The sequence below is a fragment of the Carcharodon carcharias genome, chromosome 7, assembly GCF_017639515.1.
Source record: "Carcharodon carcharias isolate sCarCar2 chromosome 7, sCarCar2.pri, whole genome shotgun sequence".
Taxonomy (NCBI): Eukaryota; Metazoa; Chordata; class Chondrichthyes; order Lamniformes; family Lamnidae; genus Carcharodon; species Carcharodon carcharias.
The window spans coordinates 40,915,200-40,937,460 of NC_054473.1; the positions used below are offsets into that span (position 1 = coordinate 40,915,200).

A 22,261-nucleotide genomic window follows, 5' to 3' on the forward strand; every position below is an offset into this window, starting at 1 on the left:
ATATGCTACTTTTTTATCCTTCCTGCCAAAATGGACAATTTCACATTTTGCCACATTGTATTCCATTTGCCAGATCTTTGTCTACTCACTTAAGTTATCCATATTCCTTTGTAGCCTACTTATACCCTCTTCACAACTTACTTTCCCACCTATATTTGTATCACCAGCAAATTTTGCAACCATACCTTTGGCCCCTTCATCCAAGTCATTTATAAAAATTGCAAAAAGTTGAGGCCCCAGCACCGATCCCTGTGGCACACCACTCATATTACATCTTGTCAACCCGAAAATTACCCACTTATGCCTACTCTGTTTCCTGTTAGCTAGCCAATCTTATTTCCATGCCAGTATGTTACCCCCTATGCCATGAGCTTTTATTATTATTATTTTTGATGTGGCACCTTATCAGATGCCTTCTGGAAATCTAAGTACAGTACATCCACCGGTTCCCCTTTATCCATTGCACATGTTACTTCTTCAAAGAACTCCAATAAATTGGTTCAACATGATTTCCCTCTCACAGAACCATGTTGACTCTGCCTGATTACCTTGAATTTATCTAAGTGTCCTGCTATAACGTTTTTAATAGTAGCTTCTAACATTTTCCCTATGACAGATGTTAAGCTAACTGGCCTGTAGTTTCCTGCATTCTTTCTCCCTCCCTTTTTGAATAAATGAGATACATTTTCTATTTTCTAATCTAATAGAACCTTCCCCAAATCTAGGGAATTTTGGAAAATTAAAACCAATGCACCAATTATTTCAGCAGCCACTTCTTTTTAGACGATAGAATGAAGTCCATCAGGACCCGGGGATTTGTCAGCCCATAGCTCCAACAATTTGCTCAGTACCACTTCCCTGATGATTGTAATTTTCCGAGTTCCACTCTCTCTTCCATTTCCTGATTTACTGCTATTTCTGTGATGTTACTTATATCCTCTATAGTGAATACTGATGCAAAGCACCTGTCCAATTCATCTGCCACCTCCTTATTTTGCATTATTAATTCCCCAGACTCAATTTCTATAGGACCAATGTTCACTTTGTTAAATCATTTTTTAAATACCTATAGAAAGTCTTACTATCTGTCTTTATATTTCTAGCTAGCTTTCTCTCATACTCTAATTTTTCCTTCCTTATTAATCTTTTTGTCATTCCTTGCTGTTGTTTATATCCTGTCCAATCTTCTGACCTGCTACCCATCCTTGTACTATTATATGCTTTCTCTTTAAGTTTGACATGGTCTTTTAACTTTTTTGGTAACTACAGATGGTGGGTCCTCCCTTTGGAATTTTTCTTTTTTGTTGGAATGTATCTATTCTGTGTATTCTGAAATATCCCTTTAAATGTCTGCCACTGCATTTCTGTTGACCTATCTTTTAACCTAATTTGCCAGTTCACTTTAGCTAGTCTTGGACCCACCCTTGTCTCCCTCAAACTGAATGTAAAATTCAATCATATTATGATCACTACTACCTAGGGGTGCCTTCACTATGATGTTATTAATTGATCCTATCTCGTTACACAGTACTAGGTCTGGTATATCCTGCTCTCTGGTTGGCTCCAGAGCATGCTGCTCTAAGAAACTATACCAAAAACATTCAATGAACTCCTCATCTAGGCCAATCTGATCTTTCCAGTCATTGTAAAGTAAAATCCCCTATGATTATCATTGTGCCTTTTTGACAAGCTCCCATTATCTCTTCCTTTATACTCCACCCTACCGTGTGGGTACTATTAGGGTGCCTGTCCCAGAAGTGACTTCTTGCCTTTATCCTTTCTCATCCTTACCCAAAGTACTTCCACGTCCAGGTTTCCTGAACTTAGGTCATCCCACTCTACTTTGCTAATACTATCATTAATTCACAGAGCTGCCACCCCTTCACCTTTTCCCAATTTCCTGTCCTTCCTAAATTCATGTATCCTTAAATATTCAGGTCCCAATCTATGTCATCCTGCAGCAGTGTCACTGTGATGACTATCAGATCGTACTTATTTATTTCTATTTGTGATATCAGTTCATCAGTTTTGTTTCGAATGCTAAGTGCATTCAGATACAGAACCTATGGTTTTGTCCTTTTTTATTATTTTTGGAACCTCCTAGCCTCACCTGCTGATTTATTCATAGATTTGTATTCTCTGTCCCTTCCTGTCATGGCCTGTTTATCATTTCCCATGTTAGTGCCTTTCCCTCTTGCCACTTCTCTACTCCTTTGATTTATCACATCTTCCCAACTTTGATCCCTTGCCCCCACTATTTAGTTTAAAATCCCCTCTACTTCCCTAGTTATGCAGCTCGCTAGAACACTGGTCCCAGCACAGTTCAGGTGTAGACCATCCCAATGGTACAGCATCCACTTTCCCCAGTACTGGTGCCAATGCCCCACAAACTGAAACTCACTTCAGCCACACAACTTCTCTAATCTTATTTACCTTATGCCAATCTGCATGTGGCCCAGGTATATTATCTTTGAGGTTCTGCTTCTAAATTTTGGTGTCCAGCTCCTTACACTAGTTATGCAGAAGCTTTTTCCTTGTCCTGCCTATTTTGTTGATATCTACGTGGACCACGACGTCTGGACCCTCCCGACTGGATCTCATTGTGCTAATAGCATAAAGGGCGCTTGTATAAAAAAGAATGCTGTTAATTTCATAAATCCTGTTTCTAGTCCTGTGGTTTTGTTTCTACCAGTATGGAGGTGGTTTTTGAGTTTGGTTTATTGAATGGCTCTGTGGTTGGATTGTGCCTTAGACATGCTAACCGGTTATCACTTGGGTTAATGATGATTTTCAAAAACATGAAAATGTGTTGATTTCTGCCAGCATTGACATCTCTTTTGACTGACCACTGGTAATATTTATACAAGTATGTGAGCCTGCGTTAAATTTTTGAAATAAAGTTTCATTTTGGCTTTGGCAGTTTTGAGCATAGGACTACTTTAAGTGCTGAATCTGCTGCACGAACATGACCTCAACAAATAATTAATGACACCTACAGAATGTCAAGTTGCGATTTCCCGTGTCCTTCTATTTTTTATATTGCGAAACAGGAAGACTGATTTGGGAGGAGGAAAGAAACTACTAAATGATACAAGACAAATAAAAACAGAAAATGCTGGAAATACTCAGCAGGTCTGGCAGCACCTATTATTTCTTTTGTTACTTTCCTTACCCATCACTATTCCCTTTGAACCTGGAAGATTCACTCTTCTGCCATTCAGTCTCTCCCAGCTTTCACCCGATCCTTCCTTTTGTCTTTGTCCCATGCACCCCTTGCTCAAAACCTATTTCATTTCTAACTTTTCCCATGATGAAAGGTCACAGACCTGGAATGTTAACTCTGTTTCTCTCTCCACAGATACTGCCAGACTTGCTGAGTATTTCCTGCACTTCCTATTTTTATTTCAGATTTCCAGCATTTGCAGTATTCAGCTTTTTTACATGACAAAACTTGTTTATATTAAGTAGCTTGTGTTAAAAAAAATCCATAATAGTCAAATGCTTTATTTTTTCATGAGAGTTAGCCACTTTGTTCTGCTGTTTTGTAGGAAGTATGAAGACAGTGCTTCTAACATGCATAAAAATGTATTTGAACTGCCTAACTATATAATCTTTAATATATATTCAAAGACCTGCTTCTGTGTCACTGTCACTCTTTTTTTCAGACCTGTTGCATCAACTTTTCTATTATATATTTCTGCCCACAATTATACTAGAAAATGCCCATGTCAATTCATTATTTTACATAATCTGGATACTGAGTTCTCACAATTCGCTTAAAGTGCTACCTGAGACATGTTTATGCTATATTTTCTCAATAAATGATTTCAATGCCCAAAGTAATGATTAAAACAAAATAAAATATTCACACATATTGTATATCTCATATGATTAACTTCAGTGTTTTTAGCCCTTTATTTAAAAACTTCATATAGAATATTCTCTGCTTTACTATAGGCAATGGCATGGGAAATTGACTAACGATGTAATAAAAATCTTGTCATCTTTATCCAGTATAAATTCCTATATCCATAGTTATAAAACAAATTGCCAATGGAAAATTTCCATTATGTAATTAGTGGGATTTCCAAATGACAACTGAATTACACATGCAGGGGAGATCACGTAGTAACCTATTTGTATATTAAAATGATGAGTCGTGTCAAGATGCTAAAAGTACTGTATCTATATGTGACACCCAAACAATTTTATGTGACAAATTGAAAATGCAATAGCACCACATGTTATACATAAAAATTAGGAGTGTGACAAACCACCTACAGTACAGTGTTTATTGAAAAAGTATGATAACAGGATGCCAAAACAACTCCTAGTGAGGCAAAAGTGATCTGCCAAATGCTGAGCAGATCAGAAAGAAGTCTAGGTTATATATTTGAAGAAATGGAGATTCTTGGCACAAATCAACAACCTGAATAGTTTATCTGCTACGAAACACAAAACTATGAATATGCAAGTGGGAAATTGGAAATGAAAGAAGTTGAGATCCTTGATAATGAAGTCATATATTAAGAGGACCCAAATAGTTTTGTCGTGAGTCAATTAGCACAAAATTAATTCCATCCAAATGATTCCATCCAATCTAAAATCCATTCTACCTTTAAAACAATGCCAGTATGCCAGTAAAACAATGTTGTAATACCAGCTTCACACCAAAATTTTAGTTCTCTGATTTTTAAAAAAAATCTCATTCTCAAGGCAGTGATCCACAACAAAATTATGGTTCTGTAAGCAGAGCAGCCTAGACTCGGGAATACAGAATTATTTTCTTTTCTCTTCTCTAGCATTTCTGTAGCAATGGTATCTCCCTTTCATCATTGCAGCTGAGATATTTGAATTCAGCACAGAGAAGTAATTGAACCGGGCACTTTATGTCTTTTTGATTCAGTCCTTTAGACATTGTATTTACTCATGGACCATTGTGCTAAATTTGAACCTGTAGTGTTTCGCAGATAAAATAGAGAGCACCTGAATTTTGTTTAGTTTCTGATACTTTGCCCTCATTAAGAGCAATCTATGAGGTGGTTTTATGCTCGAGTAGAATTGAGCAGATTTTGGGAAAGCATAAATTCAAGTTTTTTTAATTCACTATGGGATGCAAGCATCACTGGCTGGACCAGCATTTATTGCCCATCCCTAATTTCCCTAGAATGACAAGGGCAATAGACTCATGGGAACACTCCAGCTACAAGTTACCCTCCGAACCACACACCATCCTGACTTGGCACTATATTGCTTTTCCTTCACTATTGCTCGGTCAAAAACCCAAGACTCACGCCCTAAGCACTGTGTGTGTGCCTACAACAGAACGACTGCAGTGGTTCAAGAAGACTGCTTACTACCACATCATCTCAAGGGCAATTAGGATGCCCGACAAACACTGACCTTGCCAGTGACACTTGCATCCCAGGAATGAATTTTTTTTAAAAGTTCTGGTCACCACACCTTAGGAAGCATGTGAAGGTCCTTGAGGGGGGCAGAGGATATCTCCCAGAATAGTTCCAGAGACCTGGTTGGCTTGGAGAAGGTAGGATTGTCCTCCTTAGAGCAAAGGAGATTGAGAGGAGATTTGATAAAGGTGTACAAGATTATGAAGTGTTGAGGTAAGATGGACAAAGAAAAGCTGTTCCCATTAGTAATGAATCAGGCAGAGTCAAAATGGTTTTGTGCAAGGGAAATAGTGTTTCACTAATTTATTAAAGCTCTTTGAAGATGCAACAAGCAGGGTTGATACAGGGGAGCCACTAGATGTAGTGTATTGGATTTTCAAAAGACATTCAATAGGGTGCCACATAGAAGGCTGCTGCACAAGATAAGAGCTCATGGTGTTAAGGGTGATATATTAGCATGGATAAAGGATTGGCTAACTAAAAGGAAACAGAGAGCCTGGATAAATGGGTCATTTTCAGGTTGGCAAACTGTAACCAGTGGAGTGCCACAGGAATCAGTGCTGAGCCCTCAACTATTTATAATCTATGTTAGTGTCTTGGCTGTGTCTTGGTTGAGGGAATCAACTGTATTTGAGCCAAATTTGCTGGTGATACAAGGATAGGCAGAAAAGCAAGTTGTGAGGAGGATATAGAGCCTGCATGGGGATATAGACAGGTTAAGTGAGTGGGCAAAAATTTTGCAGATAGAGTATAATGTGGGAAAATGTGAGTTTGTCCACTTTGGCAGTACGGAAAAGCAGAATGTTATTTAAATGGAGAGGGACCAAAGGACGCCATCTCTGAGGGGTCTGGGTGTCTTTGTACATGAATCACAAAAAGTTAGCACGCAGATACAGCAAGTAATTAGCAAGGCAAATGGAATGTTAGCCTTTATTACAAGGGGATGCAGTATAAAAGTAGGGAGGTTTTGCTAGAACTGTACAGGGCATTGGTGAGACCGCACCTAGAGTATTCTGTACAGTTTTGGTCTCCTTATTGAAGGAGAGATATACCTGCATTGGAAGCAGTTTAGAGAAGGTTCACTTGGCTAGTTCCTGGGATGAAAGGGTTGTCTTCTGAGGAAAGGTTGAGCAGGTTGGGCCTATACTCACTGGAGTTTAGAAGAAAGAGAGGCGATCTTATTGAAACATATAAGGATCTGAGGGGGCTTGACAGGGTGGATGTTTCTCTTTGTTGGGGAATCTAGAACTAGGGGGTACAGTTGAAAAATAAAAAGTCTCCCACTTAAGTTGAAGATGAGGAGGAATTTCTTCTTTCAGAGGGTTGTTAGTATTTGGAATTCTCTTCCACAGAGACCAGTGGAGGTTGGGTAATTGAATATATTCAAGACTGAATTAGACAGATTTTGATCAATGAGGGAGTCGAGGATTATGGGGAACAGGCAGGAAAATGGAGTTAAGACCACAGTCAGATCAGCCATGATCTTATTGAATGAAGGGGGCAGGCTCGATGGGCCAAATGGCCTACTCCTGTCCTATTTCTTATGATCTTATGAGATTTAAGGTTTTGAACAAGAGATGCAAGGTGGGGTATGAGGAAGAAATTTTTACACAGTGCATGGTAATGACCTGGAACATGCTGCCTGCGAGGGTGGTGGAAGTGGAGGTGATCAATGATTTCAAAAGGAAACTGAATGGGTACTTGAGGGAAATAAGTTTGCATGGCTACAGGGATAGAACAGGAGAATGAGACTGACTGGATTGCACTACAGGAAGCCAGCACGGACTTGATGAGCGAAATGGCTGCCTTCTTGCTGTAACGACTCTATCACTATGTATAAAATGTATAACAGCATCTCAAATTTACACAGGTATTAAGATGGAGCCTTGATGCTCTTGACCACTCTCATATTTGAATATGGTTATAATGCCTTTTTGGGAGCGAGTGAGTTCTATTTAATTGTTTGGATGAAGAAAGATAACATTTTTGAGTAGTATTTTGCATCATGGTACAATTCATGGGCAAATCCTATTTATTTGCTTTTTATTCCAGTTCTATCTGCAGGACACTAAGAGTAGTAATGGTACGTTTATTAACAGTCAACGTTTAAGTCGAGGATCAGAGGAAAGCCCGCCATGTGAGCTCCTGTCGGGCGATATCATTCAGTTTGGTGTTGATGTGACCGAGAACACCAGGAAAGGTAAGGGTACGAATCCAGTTTTTTTTTACTTTTCCCTCACCCCAAAAGATTAGCTGTAGGTATCCTCTGTGACTGTTGCTGTATTGTTCTGGTGTCTGTTGACTTAGAGGTTTTTTTTGTAAGTTGGTCTGGTCTTGCGACAGGTGTTTCTTCCCACCCTCGCACCATTCTTTACATAAGTACGGTATTTGCTTTTATTATTGAAAATATAATATTATTCCTGGTTTATCGCTTGTGGATGGCTTTGTGCATGGTGTAATTTGTATATAGTGTAATCTGTATCCTTTGTCATCCCAATAGACTTGATGTAAAAAAACATGAGGTGCTATCAACTAGTGTTCTGTCAAGTGGCCTGTCTGATAACTGGGGAAACCTCCTTCGTTGAGGATAATCATGTTTGAACAAAAAATTTTAGATTTGAACTCAATTATGTAGATGGAAATCTATTTTGAGATGCTGGTCAGCTACCTGATGGCATTTTTTTTTAAAGAGCATTTACTTTTATTGCTCAGGAACGTTTTAAATATGAAGGCATCACATTCTTGTCTTTTGACTCTTTTGGGCTTTTTGAGTACATAAGCCAATATATCTGCTGTTTCACTAATGCTTGGAACGACATCAGTCTCCTCAATCTTAACACATGAGTCGTACTTTGCCAGGCTACTTCAGTCTATCGTTGCTATCATATTTTACTTGTTTGAATGGTAACTTGTAGAGGAGAATAAAAACTCTTAAATTCTGCTGCAGCAAAACAGTGTTGCTATCCAACCTATTCACAATTTTCTAAATCTTCAGAGACCTAGAATTAAAGTCTAGCCTTGATTGACAATTGTAATTAGGAGGAATTTCTCTTTCCCTGCCCTTTGTCCTCTTAAAAAAAACTATCACTTGTTGACTGTTTTAGTCATATCAACTTCAGCAGCAAGTTGAGATTTAGTATCAAATGAGGTTTGGTGATAGTTAATTGATCATAAGGAGCTGTCAGACCATGTTGCTCGAGATCCTTGAGGTTTCAGTGATTCTTCAACATTTCTTCAGAGTCTTTGGTATGTGTCCTTTCAGACTACAAAGACTCTAAGAGTGAAGATTAAAAATTTGAATAAAAATAAACCCAGAGCTGAGTGGAAATCTGATCGAGAAATCTGACTGATAAAGCATCCAGTCAAATTAACAACAGCTTGTACTTACATAGTGCCTTTAATGTCCTAAGGCTTTGCACTGAGGTCTAATTGAATACACAATGACAGTTATAATGCTGGACTTACTGAAGAGCATATGAACAAGCTCGAAAGCGCTCAAAAAGAGGTGTTGAAACTGATCCTAGGTAACACATACCAAAGCTACTCTGATAGAATCAAACAACTCAATATGTGTTCCCTTGCTGAAATTGGAAAAAGCTGTGTCTGGACTTAGCTAGAAAACTCCCATTGCCACTATCTTTTGGCGCAACCACACACAAGTGAATGTGTGATGGAGTTAAGGACAAAATATATCATCCCACAAATAAAATCTAGAACGAATAGACTATGAGATAGCCCAATCCCCTCATTTGTAAAACTCATAGTATGTAAATGATTGAGAATTTAATGAACTCCACCTGACAACATATGATCAAGAACTTTCATGCAAAATGCAGAGTTCAGAGGACCTTTCATTTTTATTCTGTAAATTAAGGAGACCTGCATTTTGCAATGTATTATAATTATTTGTATACTTAAATATTTATAATTATGCAATCGTTTTATTATTTTATACTTTATAGATAATCATTAAAATAAAAATAACTATGTTAGAAATTATGGTTACTTGTTTTACTTGTATTGTCATCACAATTTGGCACCAGCCACCATGCTGACTTTTCAATAAACCAATTATCTATCTAATCAGGCAAAAATGGGTAGTGAGTTAAAGGTATTAGAGTTTTGGTGAGTTTAGAGAAACAGAGGGCGGCCGAGAGGTTTAAGAAGGAAACTCTTGAGCAGTGCTTCCCAAACTTTTTCCCATTTTAATGTTTCAGACTTCATGTGACCCCGGATTGAAAATTAAGGTGGGGCTAAGGGGTGGTTATTGAGGATGGGGATTGGACGGTTGCTGAGTTGGTTGGTGGGCAGACCCATCTATTTTACAAATAACAATAGCTTGTACTTATATAGTGCCTTTATAAGGCACTCGGGTCTCAGAGAACCTATGATTAAACCACATCCACAGAAAAAAAAACAAACATTTAAAGGGGCCTTGTAGCTGTCAGTTCAAGCAACTTCAGTCCAAGCTCCGTGGCCGCAATTGCTGTCTGAGTTTATGACCTCAAAATCTCATCCTGTGACCCCACTGATGGTTGTGACCCACGGTTCAAGAGTATGGTTTTAAGCAGCTGAACTCACAGCCTCCAGTGTAAAGGGAGGTGGGGGCTGGGGCTGGTGGTGTGCAAAAGGAAAGGAGGATATATAAAAGACCAGTCAGAGGAATGTTGAGCTTGTGGATGGTTGCTGTATGGCTGGGGGGAGATTACAGATAGGGAGGGATGAGGGCATGAAGAGATTTAAACACAAGGATGTAATTTTGAAGGTGGAGGTGTTGGGTTACAACAATGTCAGTGGTGATGAATGAAAGGAAAAAGACAGGTGTCATGAAAATATAATAATTTTCATAATGTTATTGGGATTTATTGTAAAGTAGGAATAGTGGGTCTGGATGGGGTGTGTAGGTGGGACTTAATTGAATTAAAGACATCTGTTCTGAAGGCTTTGATGTATCAGAGGAGAAGCTAGGTTTAATATGTTAAATAAGTAAAAATTGCTGAAGTTTTGGAATGTGAGGTGTAAAGGAAAATTTGCATTTTTAGATAAACCAGAATAGTTTGAATTTCAACAGAGGGTGAAATGTTACACTTAGCCAGAAGAAGCTAAACAGTGTGTTTATTTTTCCCAAAGCTTATTGATAAAATTGGTACTGTGAAATTTTTTTTTATTAGAAAGGTAAAGTCCAAAGACATATTTAGCAATGAAATTTGCATTCGAAGGGAGAAACATGTACAAAGGAGATGAGGTTATGTGTGAGGGGAAGGCATTCTAAGATCTAACAAGTGTGAAAAGCCTCTATGTACCAAGCTGCTGTCTTTAGGAACCAAAGCTAAGAAATTCACTGTGAATATCCCTGTCCATGTGCTTTGTCTAAGTCTGTTAAAATCTTTTTGTTTTTACTGTTGGCTTAACGGGGGTATAACTGGGAGTTAGATTAATTAGGGGAGCTAGGAGTTATCAGAGCAGTAATTTGTAGACCCATGTATGTGCTTAAAATTATTTATTTTATTAATGTTTAATTTATTTTTGTTTAACAAAGCTCTAAGACTCGGTGGACTTATTACTACTGAATTCAAGGCACATATCTCAAAATAAGAATATAAATTGCAAAACAGTTGTGGCAGTTGTTTCAAGTTTCCCTTTGGGAGTTTAGCAGCTTAGCATTTACCATCCACTGTGCCATAACACAGGCTCACAAGTGGACAAGTGGACACCAGCAGCCTTCACCTTCATTATGTTTGTACAGCACTACTGTGAAGCCCAAAATTTTTGAAGGACTCTTTCTCGTGCTTTTTTTTATCATTTAGAGGATAGCCTATCTGCTTGTACGTGCAGAAATATATACAGGCAAAGATTTTATGAAAGGCTGTATCAAAAATAATCTAACATGGTAACACTGATTTCAAACTTTGAGACTCCTGTGATGTTGCTGGAAAATGTCGTTACATAATCACAGGTGTAGATGTACTCGGGGTGTCTGACACAGAAACCTAAAACATGAACTAAGCACCTGAGAAATCTGCACATGTGGAATTTCTGTCAGCCCAACAGAGTGCAGTCTCTCCAAAGAGACATATCACACTTGAATTCAAGTAGGAAGGGCAAAGGTGAATTCAAGTAGGAAGGGCAAAAATTTAGCAGAGCAAAGTCTTGGGGACCAAGTGTGCACAAAGATGCTACGGATAAGACATCAAAGCAAGGGCCCTCTGCCGTCTCAGGTATATGTAAAAGATCCCATGGCAACGATTTGAAAAAGAGTAGGAAAGTTCATCCAGGTGTCCTGGGCCGATATTTATCCCTCAACCAATTTCACAGAAACTGATAAAAGCAAAATACTGTGGATGCTGGAAATATGAAACAAAAGCAAAAATAGCTGGAAAAACTCAGCAGGTCTGATAGCATCTGCGGAGAGGAATACATTTAATGTTTTGAGTCTGTATGACGCTTCATCAGAACTAAGGAAAAATAGAAATGAGATGAAATATAAGCTGGTTGAGGACAGGTAGAGCTGGATAGAGGGCCAATGATAGGTGGAGGCAAAGAAGAGATTGCCAAAGATGTCATAGACAAAAGGACAAAGGGGTGTTGATGGTGGTGATATTAGCTATGGAATGTGCTAATTGTGACATTAAGGGTGGAAAGCAGGACGATTAAGTGACAGAAAGCCCTAGTGGGGCTGGGGTGGGTGGAAGGAATCGAAATGGGCTAAAAGGTGGAGATAAAACAATGAATGGAAATACATTTAAAAATAATAGAAATAGGTGGGAAAAGAAAAAAATAAGACCATAAGACATAGGAGCAGAAATTAGGCCAATAGGTCCATCGAGTCTGCTCTGCCATTCAATCATGGCTGATAAGTTGCTCAAACCCATTCTCCCGCCTTCTCCCCGCAACCTTTGATCCCCTTGCTAATCAAGAACCTATCTATCTCGGTCTTAAATACACTCAATAACCTGGCCTCCACAGCCTTCTGTGGCAACGAAGTCCTTAGCTTCACCACTTTCTGGCTAAAGACTTTTCTCATCTCTGTTCTAAAAGGTCTTCCCTTTACTCTGAGGTTGCGCCCTCGGGTCCTAGTCTCTCCTACTGGAAACATCTTCCCCACGTCCACTCTATCAGGCCTTTCAGTATTCTGTAAGTTTCAATCAGATCCCCGCCTCATCCTTCTAAACTCCATCGAGTAGAGACCCAGAATCCTCAAACGTTCCTCATATGTTAAGCCTTTCATTCCTGGGATCATTCTTGTGAACCTCCTCTGGACCCTCTCCAGGGCCAGTACATCCTCGCTGAGATATGGGGTCCAAAATTGCTCTCAATATTCTAAATGTGGTCTGACCAGAGCCTTATAAAGCCTCAGCAGCACATCCCTGCTTTTATATTCTAGTTCTCTCAAAATAAATGCCAACATTGCATTTGCCTTCCTAACTACCGACTCAACCTGCAAGTTAACCTTAAGAGAATCCTGGACTAGGACTCCCAAGTCTCAAGTATAAATATATAAATTATTGGAAAAGGGGGGATCGATCAGGTCAATTTCATATTGTTAATTGTGGGATCTTGCTGTGTTTTTAATCATTCATTCATGGGATGTGGATGTTGCTAGCTAGGCCAGCATTTATTGCCCATCCCTAATTGCCCTTGAGAAGCTGATGGTGAGCTGCCTTCATGAACCGCTGCAGTCCATGTTATGTAGGGACACCCACAGTGCTGTTAGGGAGGGAGTTCCAGAATTTTGCGTGCAAATTGGCTGCCACATTTCCTGCATCACACCAGTGGCTAGATTTTTTAAAGTATTTCATTTGCTTTAAAGTGCTTTGGGACATCCTGAGGTTGTGAAAGGCACTTTGTAAATACAAGTTTGTTCTTTGTTTTGTTGGTGTTTAAATAGGTAACTGACAAGCTTCATGCTGCTTACCCATAAGGCATTGGCTCATAGTGTTATCTGGAGTCTTGTGGGAAGAATTGCTACTGCCAGCAACAAAGCAACTTCTTCAGTTCTGTTAGTGATGAGATTGATTGATAAATCATGACTTGAAATATTGCACATCTGCATGATGCAGAACAAGTTATAGAGCCTATCATAGATTAATTTAATTCTGAGCTTATCTTCAGGTATGTTACTTTGGAGCCATTTTGACACCCAAAGTTTATCTCTGCCCTCCCACTCAACTCTCCCAGTCACTTGTGCGGATGTGGAACAAAAAAAAATACTCAGAAGTGTATTCCATAGATGACACCCTAAAGCTTTGTTCTAGTGGTTTAAGTGCAAGCTGAATGCAGAAATTTGAAATTTTATCACCAGCCTGGTAATATTTATCCACGGCTAGCAATAATTTCTATGTATATTAAATTATTTACTGGTTGGAATTATATTGATGTCTGCTAATATTGATTACAAATGGTACCTGTTTTAGGTCAGGACATACCCCCTTGTCGTGAAGAATCAGGCCATTTGTCCAGCTGCCTCGCCTGCTTCCCTCCCTTATGTCCACCTTATGAATCCACATCTCTCTCTAGTTTCTCTTCCATCTGCCCTCTCTCTTTCCAAGATCTTTTGATCCATGAACTTCACATCCTGCTCCCTTGACCACACCCTGCTCCCTTGATTCCATCCACCTAAAATGCTGACCATCCAACATCCCTTCCTGGGTCCAATCCTACCTGACACTCCCTAACTTTTAAAACCACCATTGTCCCAGTTCCATTCAGCTTCATGTTGGGAACACCAAAGCCATCTTCTTTGATCTTTGGGCAAGCTCTATACCATCACAATTAATTCTATCTGTTTGCCCCATCCCCTCCTAACTCTGAACAATTTTTCAGGTGCAACACCCTTTTTTTTTCAAACTTTTATGGCACTTGATCCTGAGCTGAGCCCATGTCCTCTCCACCACAAGTACTGTGTACTTTCGCAACATCACCCATCTTCTGGTGAAACCCTTCTCAAAGGGGTGGTAGTCTTTTGTTGCTTGACTTCACTCCAAAATCTGAGTTCTGTGCTGAGTTGTTATTTCTAGTTTTCTTTTAACAGTCGCCTGCCTTCAGCTGGTGGGGTCGAAGGTCCGGGAACCATATTTAAGCACCAGTCGAACACTTTTATCTCATTCTGTCCGGACCAACTGTCTCCAGGAGACCATTACAGATGTCTTCTATGCACAAGAAGGCCGTAAACCTCAAGAAGAAGGCAGCACCCCACTTCACCCACCAGACCCTCAAGGCCTTGATCAGAGGAGTGTGGGCACTCAGGCATGTCCTGTATCCCAAGATAGATCCAGGAAGAATGCCAGCCTCACCTCTCTAGCCTGGGAGGCCGTTGCACATGAGGTCAGCATGACTGGCAACTGCGTCTGAAAAGCTATATACTGCAGGAAGAGGATGAATGATTTCATCCACTCTGCCAGGGGAAGTCAAGTCCTCCTTCAAATTCCAATGTCAAACTCTCATCATGGCATCCTGCACTCAAATGGCTACGCTGTTCAGGGACTCGCACAACCATTTGTGGGGGACACATATCACCACTCATTCTCTCACAGAAAATTTCAAATCACCATCACCCCATCTATCATGTTGCTCACATTCCATCTTCTGGCCCTTCTGAGGAGGGCTCACCACACACACAAGAGCCATACATCTCGCCCAACCTCTGCTCCATCCGTCTCATCACATACCTTTCTCCTTCATACAGAGCAAGCTGGCACAACAGAAAGGAAAGAACACAGACTGGCGGAGGGACGGCCAACACCATTGCTCCCCACTGAGCTCAAGGAGGCTGCAGGCAGTTGATTGGCGAGGACAGTGATCGCTCCTGTGGTGAAGGGGAGATTGGTTTGTCCCACCAACCTAGTACAGATCACGCCCCGACAATCACTGAGTCACATGTAGTCTTACATTGCTCATATTTTCTATTTACTAGGCAGCAGCAGGTCAAGGCCCACAAGGCAGTCCAGCATAAGTCTGAGCCCCCAGACCATGTCTGAAGAGGAAGGTCTGGAAGAACCATCACTGCACTCACCCACACTCTCCACCAGCGCAGACCCGCACATCTCAGTGGGGCACAGTGTTAGGATAGGCTCGGGGTCACTTTCTGGAGAACACCTCACTGACACATCCCCGCAGCGGTCAGGACCAGGGACAGCCCAAGTCTCCAGCACTCAGAGGGCTGCTGGAGAACAGTTAACCGCTCAGTCCGAGTCACTTGATGACCCTCTGGAAGTGGCTGCCACCTCAGTGCCAGAGATGCACGACAAGCGGCAGAACATCAAGCAGCAAATCAATGGTCTCTCAGCAGACTAGAGCGAATGATAGAGGAGTCTGCCCGCGTTCTGTCTGATGTCGTGGCTCCTACATGTGAGTGCCTTGAGATCACCAAGGGAAGGTTTGCAACCCCCATGGAGACCTTGGTCCAGCAGGTCTTGCTAGATTTGCACTTGGCTCTGCATTTCATAGCCTCACAGCTTGGTGGGCACCACTGAGATGTGGGTGATATGAGGATGGGGCACCTTGACCTCCCTCCAGGTACACCATCTCCTCCTGCAGGAGTCAAAGTGGGGCCCTTGGGCACCCACAGGGAAGATGAGTGTCAGCCGGACACCCTGGGGGCCTCCTCTCTGGACACTCCAAGGGTGTGCAGCTGCTCACAGTCTGTTCTGCCTGTAACCCAGCCACTCCAGCTGCTCAGACCACTGAGGATGCATCTGCCTCAGAGCAGGAGACCCTTATCATGTCTCGGGCCACCAGAGGACATCTGCCAAGGTCATCGCAGACATAAGGACGTAGCAGTCAGCAGGCTGCCTCCACCTCTGCTGCGGATGTCAGGGCTGCACCCGGGTGTAGTGGTAGGGTTAGGAAAGTTAAGAAATTTTGATGTCACTTTTGGGCCACGGGTGTGCTACCACTGTAAAGAAAATGCATTTTGTGAATAGATTTGATGATTATGTGAGTGTTTTGGTCAACCAAAGGCATTGTGATTTTGTACATTGGAATCCTGTTATGTCAAAGTTTAGCCATGCTCCCAATTAGTGATAGTGCCCCACTGTGAGATTAACATTTCTGCGACGTCAACCTTACTTGAACTCGTCTCCGCGCCCTTGTGTGATGTCATGGAGATGTGTTTACATCTTTATTTTAGAAGTGTGTGATGTAAACGTTTCTAACCCTTCTTCTTCAAAGAACACCATTGAGTGAGGGTAGCTCATCAGCTTTGATATTCTACGGCATTTGTGTCTCCTCAGTGGTAGTGACACAAGGCAAGACAAGCACAGAAGGAGGAGACCCCTAGCCATGTCAGTGGCAGCAGTTTTGCATCATTATATGGCAGAGAAAGCTTCAAGTCTTCTCTTGCATCACTGTCATTCCTCAGTGGACTCTCAGTTCCCAGAGTGATTGCATTCACAGGGCACTGTGGACCAATGCAGAAATCATGGCTTGGTGATTCATGAGGCCAGAACGTGCAAGTGTGAATGTTGGACTCATTCTCGCTGCAAATAGTTGGACATCCCCTGAGATGAAACGGAATGACATTGAGGGCTAGGAAAGATATGGCCATATGCCCTTAACTTAACTCACCTTGCAATCTGTCAACAATTAATGTATTGCAGGCACGTCTCCAACATCTTCCTTGCTCCATGGCGTCATTGCGTTCATACTGACCCTCAGCAGCCTCCTAAGGTTCCTGGACCTCTGGATCTTCATCATCTGTTAAGCCCTCATCCTCCTACATTTCACCCTCCGGCAAGGGAATCACCTTTTTGCATTGCCAGATTGTGCAGGGCATAACACACTACGATAAAGCGTGAAACCCTAATGGGAGTATATTGTAGTGAGCAGTCCAAGCATCGGAAGTGCATCTTCAGAGCCCCAATGGTCTGCTCTATAAGGGAGCGTTTGGAGCTGAGAGCAGTATTGTACCTCTCCTTGGAACAGCTTTGAGGGTGACGCACCAGTGCCACCCACCAATGTTTCATCATTTCCCCAAGCTGCCATCCCTGCAGATGTACAGACCCATTGAAAACCTCAGGCATCTGGGAGTGACTCAGGATGTAGGAATCATGGCAGCTCACAGGGTACCTAGCACAAATGTGCATTATGTCCTTCTGATGTTCACACATCAGTTGTACGTTGATGGAATGGTAGCCTTTGCGGTTTATAAACTTTAGGGGCTGCTGCCATGGAGCCCGTCAAAGCACATGGGTGCAGTCCATTGCACCCTGCACTCTTGGGAAGCCTGACACGGTGGCAAAGCCAGTTGATCACAGCCTGGCTATCTTCATCCAGAGCAAAACCTGACAAAATGATCTGACTTCCTGGAAAGGGCATCTGTGACCTCCTTTATGCATCTGTGTTTTGAAGACTGAGAGATGCTGCACAGGCCCCCTGTTGATCCCTGGAAAGACCCAGAGGGAAAGAAATTGAGCACTGCGGTCACCTTCAAAGCCACTGGCAGGGGATAGCCTCCAAGCCAACATGGCACCATGTCTTCATGAAGAATGTGGCATATGTGATGTATCCGAGCTCGGGACAAGCGCAGATGTGCCAGGCATTGTCTCTCACTTACTTGTAAATATGAGACTCTTCTACAGTATACCCTAGATCTGGCAATTCGCCTCTGTTGTCTGGGTCTCTCCTCTAACCCTCCTGTTCATGCTTTGGCACCCCTTGACCATGTCCCTCTGGGGTCTGAGGCAGTGTGGGAGGTGCGCACTGCTGAGCTAAAGGGCTCTTTCTGGAGGCGTCCTCTTACTTGTTGGTGCCACAAGTGTGAACATGAGTCTGCTTAGTGAGAAAGGAGGAAGACCTGCTGGAGCTGCACTCAGCATCGCCTCTCCCTCCTTTACTTCCTCCATTGCATTAGGACCCTGACAAAGGCAGCATTGAGCTCTGGATCCATTTGAGCTTTTGCCTTCTTTCTGGAATGAAACACTGAAGACATTAATGATTAAAGGATCAAGAAAACGAAGCTCAGAATATGAAACGTATGGCAATTGGAAGGGTCCATAGTTTTTCCTGCCCTACTTGCATGGTGGCTGATGCAGCTTTGCCCCTGAGATGGTAGCACATGTCAAGGTGACCAAGGTGGCACCCCAGATATATAACATTTGGAACTCTACATGGGATGATAAGGTGTAAATGATGAGTGACTCAACCTAACCCTGTGCTTCAATCTCTGATGTGGCATAGTAATGACCAATCAGTTGCTCATGGTCAATGAGTGGATGCCATTTGGCCTGTTATGAACGCCCATTCTGGTGAACATATGACTGGCCTTCATTGATGGAATGCAATATATGATGCAGCAGTGCCTCCTTCACTATTGCCTGCATTCCCAAATTCTAAATTCCTCTGTGTTACTCTCGAGATGCAGCAACTGTGATGTGATGCCATTGAGTTCTGAGTACCCCTTTAAAGCGATAATTAAGGTATTGGCTTGGGTGGCTTTTTTCCTCAGAAGGTCTTCCTCCTTTCTCACTAAGCAGACTCATGTTCACACTTGCATCACCAACAAGTTAGAGGACGCTTCCAGAAAGGGTCCCTTGGCTCAGCAGTGCGCACCTCCCACACTGCCTCAGACCCCACCCGATCAGCTTCGCCAGTACTTTCGATTTGAGACAGCGCCATTATTGTGGTGCAGCAAGATGTTGGTTCTCCATTATTACTTCAAAACAATTCGATGTTCCCTCTCTCACTGTGCGTCCATCTGATATATACCTGGAACCTCACAATGTGAAGGTCAAGCTCCCTCCTGTCGTTCTCCAGCCTCCTCCAATAATATTGGATCCCATAGTTGTTGTGGTGGTCATTCTTACCCTCCCCTCTGAGCCCATCACTTGTGACTTGCCCATGTCCCATGTGGACCTCAACCCACCCATCTAAAGGCAGTGGGACCAGCCACCTACCAAAGTAACGCCCCATCCCAGGAGAACTTCACATACCCCTTTATTATGTGTTTCCAATCTAAAGGCTACAGATGCCTCAAGTTACCAACACCATTCCATCTGAAGCCCAGTACAGACACAGCCAAACCCAAGGACAGCGACTGTGAGACAGCCCCATACACCGAGCTGTGCTTTTTCTCCTCTGAAGCATACAGCTCATGCCCCTCCATGCAACTGGAGTACACCGTGCTCCCAATGGTTCCTCCTGCTGCATGCCTGATGCACCCCTGAACCGTCTCCTTTCTCTGACTTCTGATTGAGGTCCACAAAGCCCCTGGACTGCCTGTACTCAGTGACTCCTTTCCACATTGCCACAGGAGTGTCTGTATTCTGTAACTCCAGATTGCAAGCCCCAGACCAAGGACCTGGACATTTACACAGCTCCCCATTGCTGCTGACTGAAGACTACAGTTTCTCCTCTCAAACCACCCCCCACCTGAGTCTCTGTGTGACCATCCCTCTTGTGCCACACTAGCAAACCCCTACTTTCTATTCCAGAGTCTGCGTGCATTCCCTTCTGGTCAAACGTGTGTTATCTCTTTGACCGCCTTGAATGTCAGCATTTCATGTACCCTTGTCAGACTCCAGCTTCCCACTCCTTGGTCTACCCTTTGCCTCCCATTGTTTACAATCCTCCTCCGCCTCCTTGCTCCGCTGCCTTCTATAGTGCCCCCTTTTCCACCTCACAGCTCTTGCACAGCCTTCCTTCCCCATTACCCTCCTTGTGTTGTTCATCCTCACACCCCACTCCCGGTCGAAATGATCATTTCTGAAAAAGGAGTTCTGCCTAAGTACCACTGTACAGTGATGTCCTTGTGGACAATGGTGTCAGCCATCAGGAGCAGAAGACCCCTGCACTCCCCAATCCTGGCTGCAGTACTGGTCAGGGTCTGAAAGTGGAGGCCTGCATGAGTACTGCAGCACAGTGATGTCCTTCTGGACAATGTAGGCAAAGAGGAGGAACAGACCAACCCTACAGCCCCAGCAGTGTGGTGTTCATCACAACAAGACCAGCACAGTGCCATGGCAGATAGGCTATATATGTTGCACTCACCTCGAAGTCACGAGCAAACTGAGGTCTGACATATGCACGCCACTCCTTTTCAAATGGGTTTCAGGCTGACATAATTTTCCACAAGATTAGAAGGCATCACAATATTCAGGTGAGCAGCTGTTTTAATGAGCATTCACGAGATGGTAATGAATGCAAATGATGTTCATGCCACTAGGGAGTGAGATAACAGACCCACCATTGGCAGAATCACAAACTACTTTTATGCCGACTTTTTGACCACTGCTAGATTCTTGCTCCCACCCACCACGAATCCCACGGTGGGAAGGATGGGAAAATTCCACCCAATGGTTCAAGTTCAGTATGACTCATCTTCAGAAGTGAAATTCAGAACATCTTGTCTAACATTAGATGTGATTCTGTGACTGGGCATCATTTGCTGAACCTTCTAAAGTGTCCTAAGAATTACACTAACAACCAATTTAAGATTATTAGTCAGGCTCGCAATGTAGCTCAATTACGCTTGTTTGAAGCTACATATATTCATGTGCAGGAACCTGTCCTCTGCAAGCAAAAGGAATATGTCCAGACAGTGTACATTTTTTAAATAAACAAAAGCATGGGGACAATAGCTCCCTGGTGTATTCGCCATGGCAATGCCTTGACCAATCAGAACCAACTTGCCAACGAGCCAGCACTCCTTTTCTCATGCAGCAGAAATTGTGGTTCCCTTTGAAATTTGGCATTCTTGCATCTGCCCTGATGAGTGCAAGACAAAAAGCTTCCACAATTTGTCTCTTTTTTCCAGCAGTACTTAAGTTTTGCACTACCAAGCAACTTCTTGCAATTTACTTTTGAATGTATCAGTTCTTTCACATTGGGCAAATTAAAGCTCTCCCACCTTGCATAGCTTTATTTGGTTTAACTATTTCAATAATATACCTGCAAGGTAACCCTCTTTAGCCAGCCTCATATCGTTATTCTTCACCTTGGCAAGTTAAGGAGATAACAGCTAAGGAAGTACCTATTACCCAAGATGAAATATATGACAAGCATCCTGCCTCTAGATAGCTTTTTTTACTTCTTTTATGTATGAGTATGGAATTGTGCTCTGCACCCACTTCCTCTCAAAATGCATCCAAACAGCTGGCATTCTTTGCTGTGGGATTTAATAAAATTAATGATCATTATTGTTGCATTGAGAGCACTGCAGAGCTGGTTCAATATCTATCTTAGCAAGCACCTCTTGGTTTAAAAGCAATATGTCCAAATGTTTTGAGGTGTAGCGATTTTTATATATTACATAACACTGGAATGCATTCCAGTCACTTGCAAACTTATCAGTGCAGATCCTAATGCAATTTGTCTAGCTGATTTCTGCTGAAATCATGAAATCCTCCAACACTTCAGAAATGTCACCTAATTTTGTTGTTGTCTTGAGCTCTTTGCCAAACAAAAAGTCAAAATTTATTGCCTTATTTCACACATACCAAGCACAGCCGAGCAAGTGGGTTATTTTAGAAATGTCTGTGGATTCATCAAATTGTATAGCAAAGTCATTGCCACATAGTTGTTTGACAATGCACTGCAAAACCGTCTTCTGACATCAAATCACTCTGGCATTTGACAGTGTCACTTGACATTATTTTTCTTTCCCAGTTACTTTACTTTCTACACTCTAAACATCTCCCTCATGATTTCAATGGCTGATATTGGCAAGTCCTCAGCCCCAGTTGAGCTATATCTTCACTTCCAACATAAATAAAACTGAAGTTCATGTAGCATCTTCAAATTTCCTTAATTTTGAAGGGCTTATAGTGACTTTATGATTTTTGCTTAGACCTTCCCCACCAACGAGTTCTTTGGCCCCAGAGATTGAACTTGATGATAGAAGTTTTGTGTCATCATTC

At 42.1% G+C, this 22,261-nt stretch overlaps 1 protein-coding gene across 37 annotated transcripts in view; it reads left to right on the forward strand.

The window, feature by feature from the left end:
- slmapa (sarcolemma associated protein a) overlaps positions 1 to 22,261 on the forward strand; it is a 241,758-nt gene that overhangs the window by 52,783 nt on the left and 166,714 nt on the right. For 22 of the 37 annotated variants that reach the window (XM_041191062.1, XM_041191028.1, XM_041191029.1 and 19 more), the window contains exon 2: positions 7,461 to 7,614. In XM_041191062.1, coding sequence (XP_041046996.1) covers positions 7,461 to 7,614 — 154 coding nt within the window. The remainder of the gene's footprint in view (positions 1 to 7,460; positions 7,615 to 22,261) is intronic. The other 15 variants (XM_041191070.1, XM_041191030.1, XM_041191046.1 and 12 more) reach the window with 1 other exon arrangement.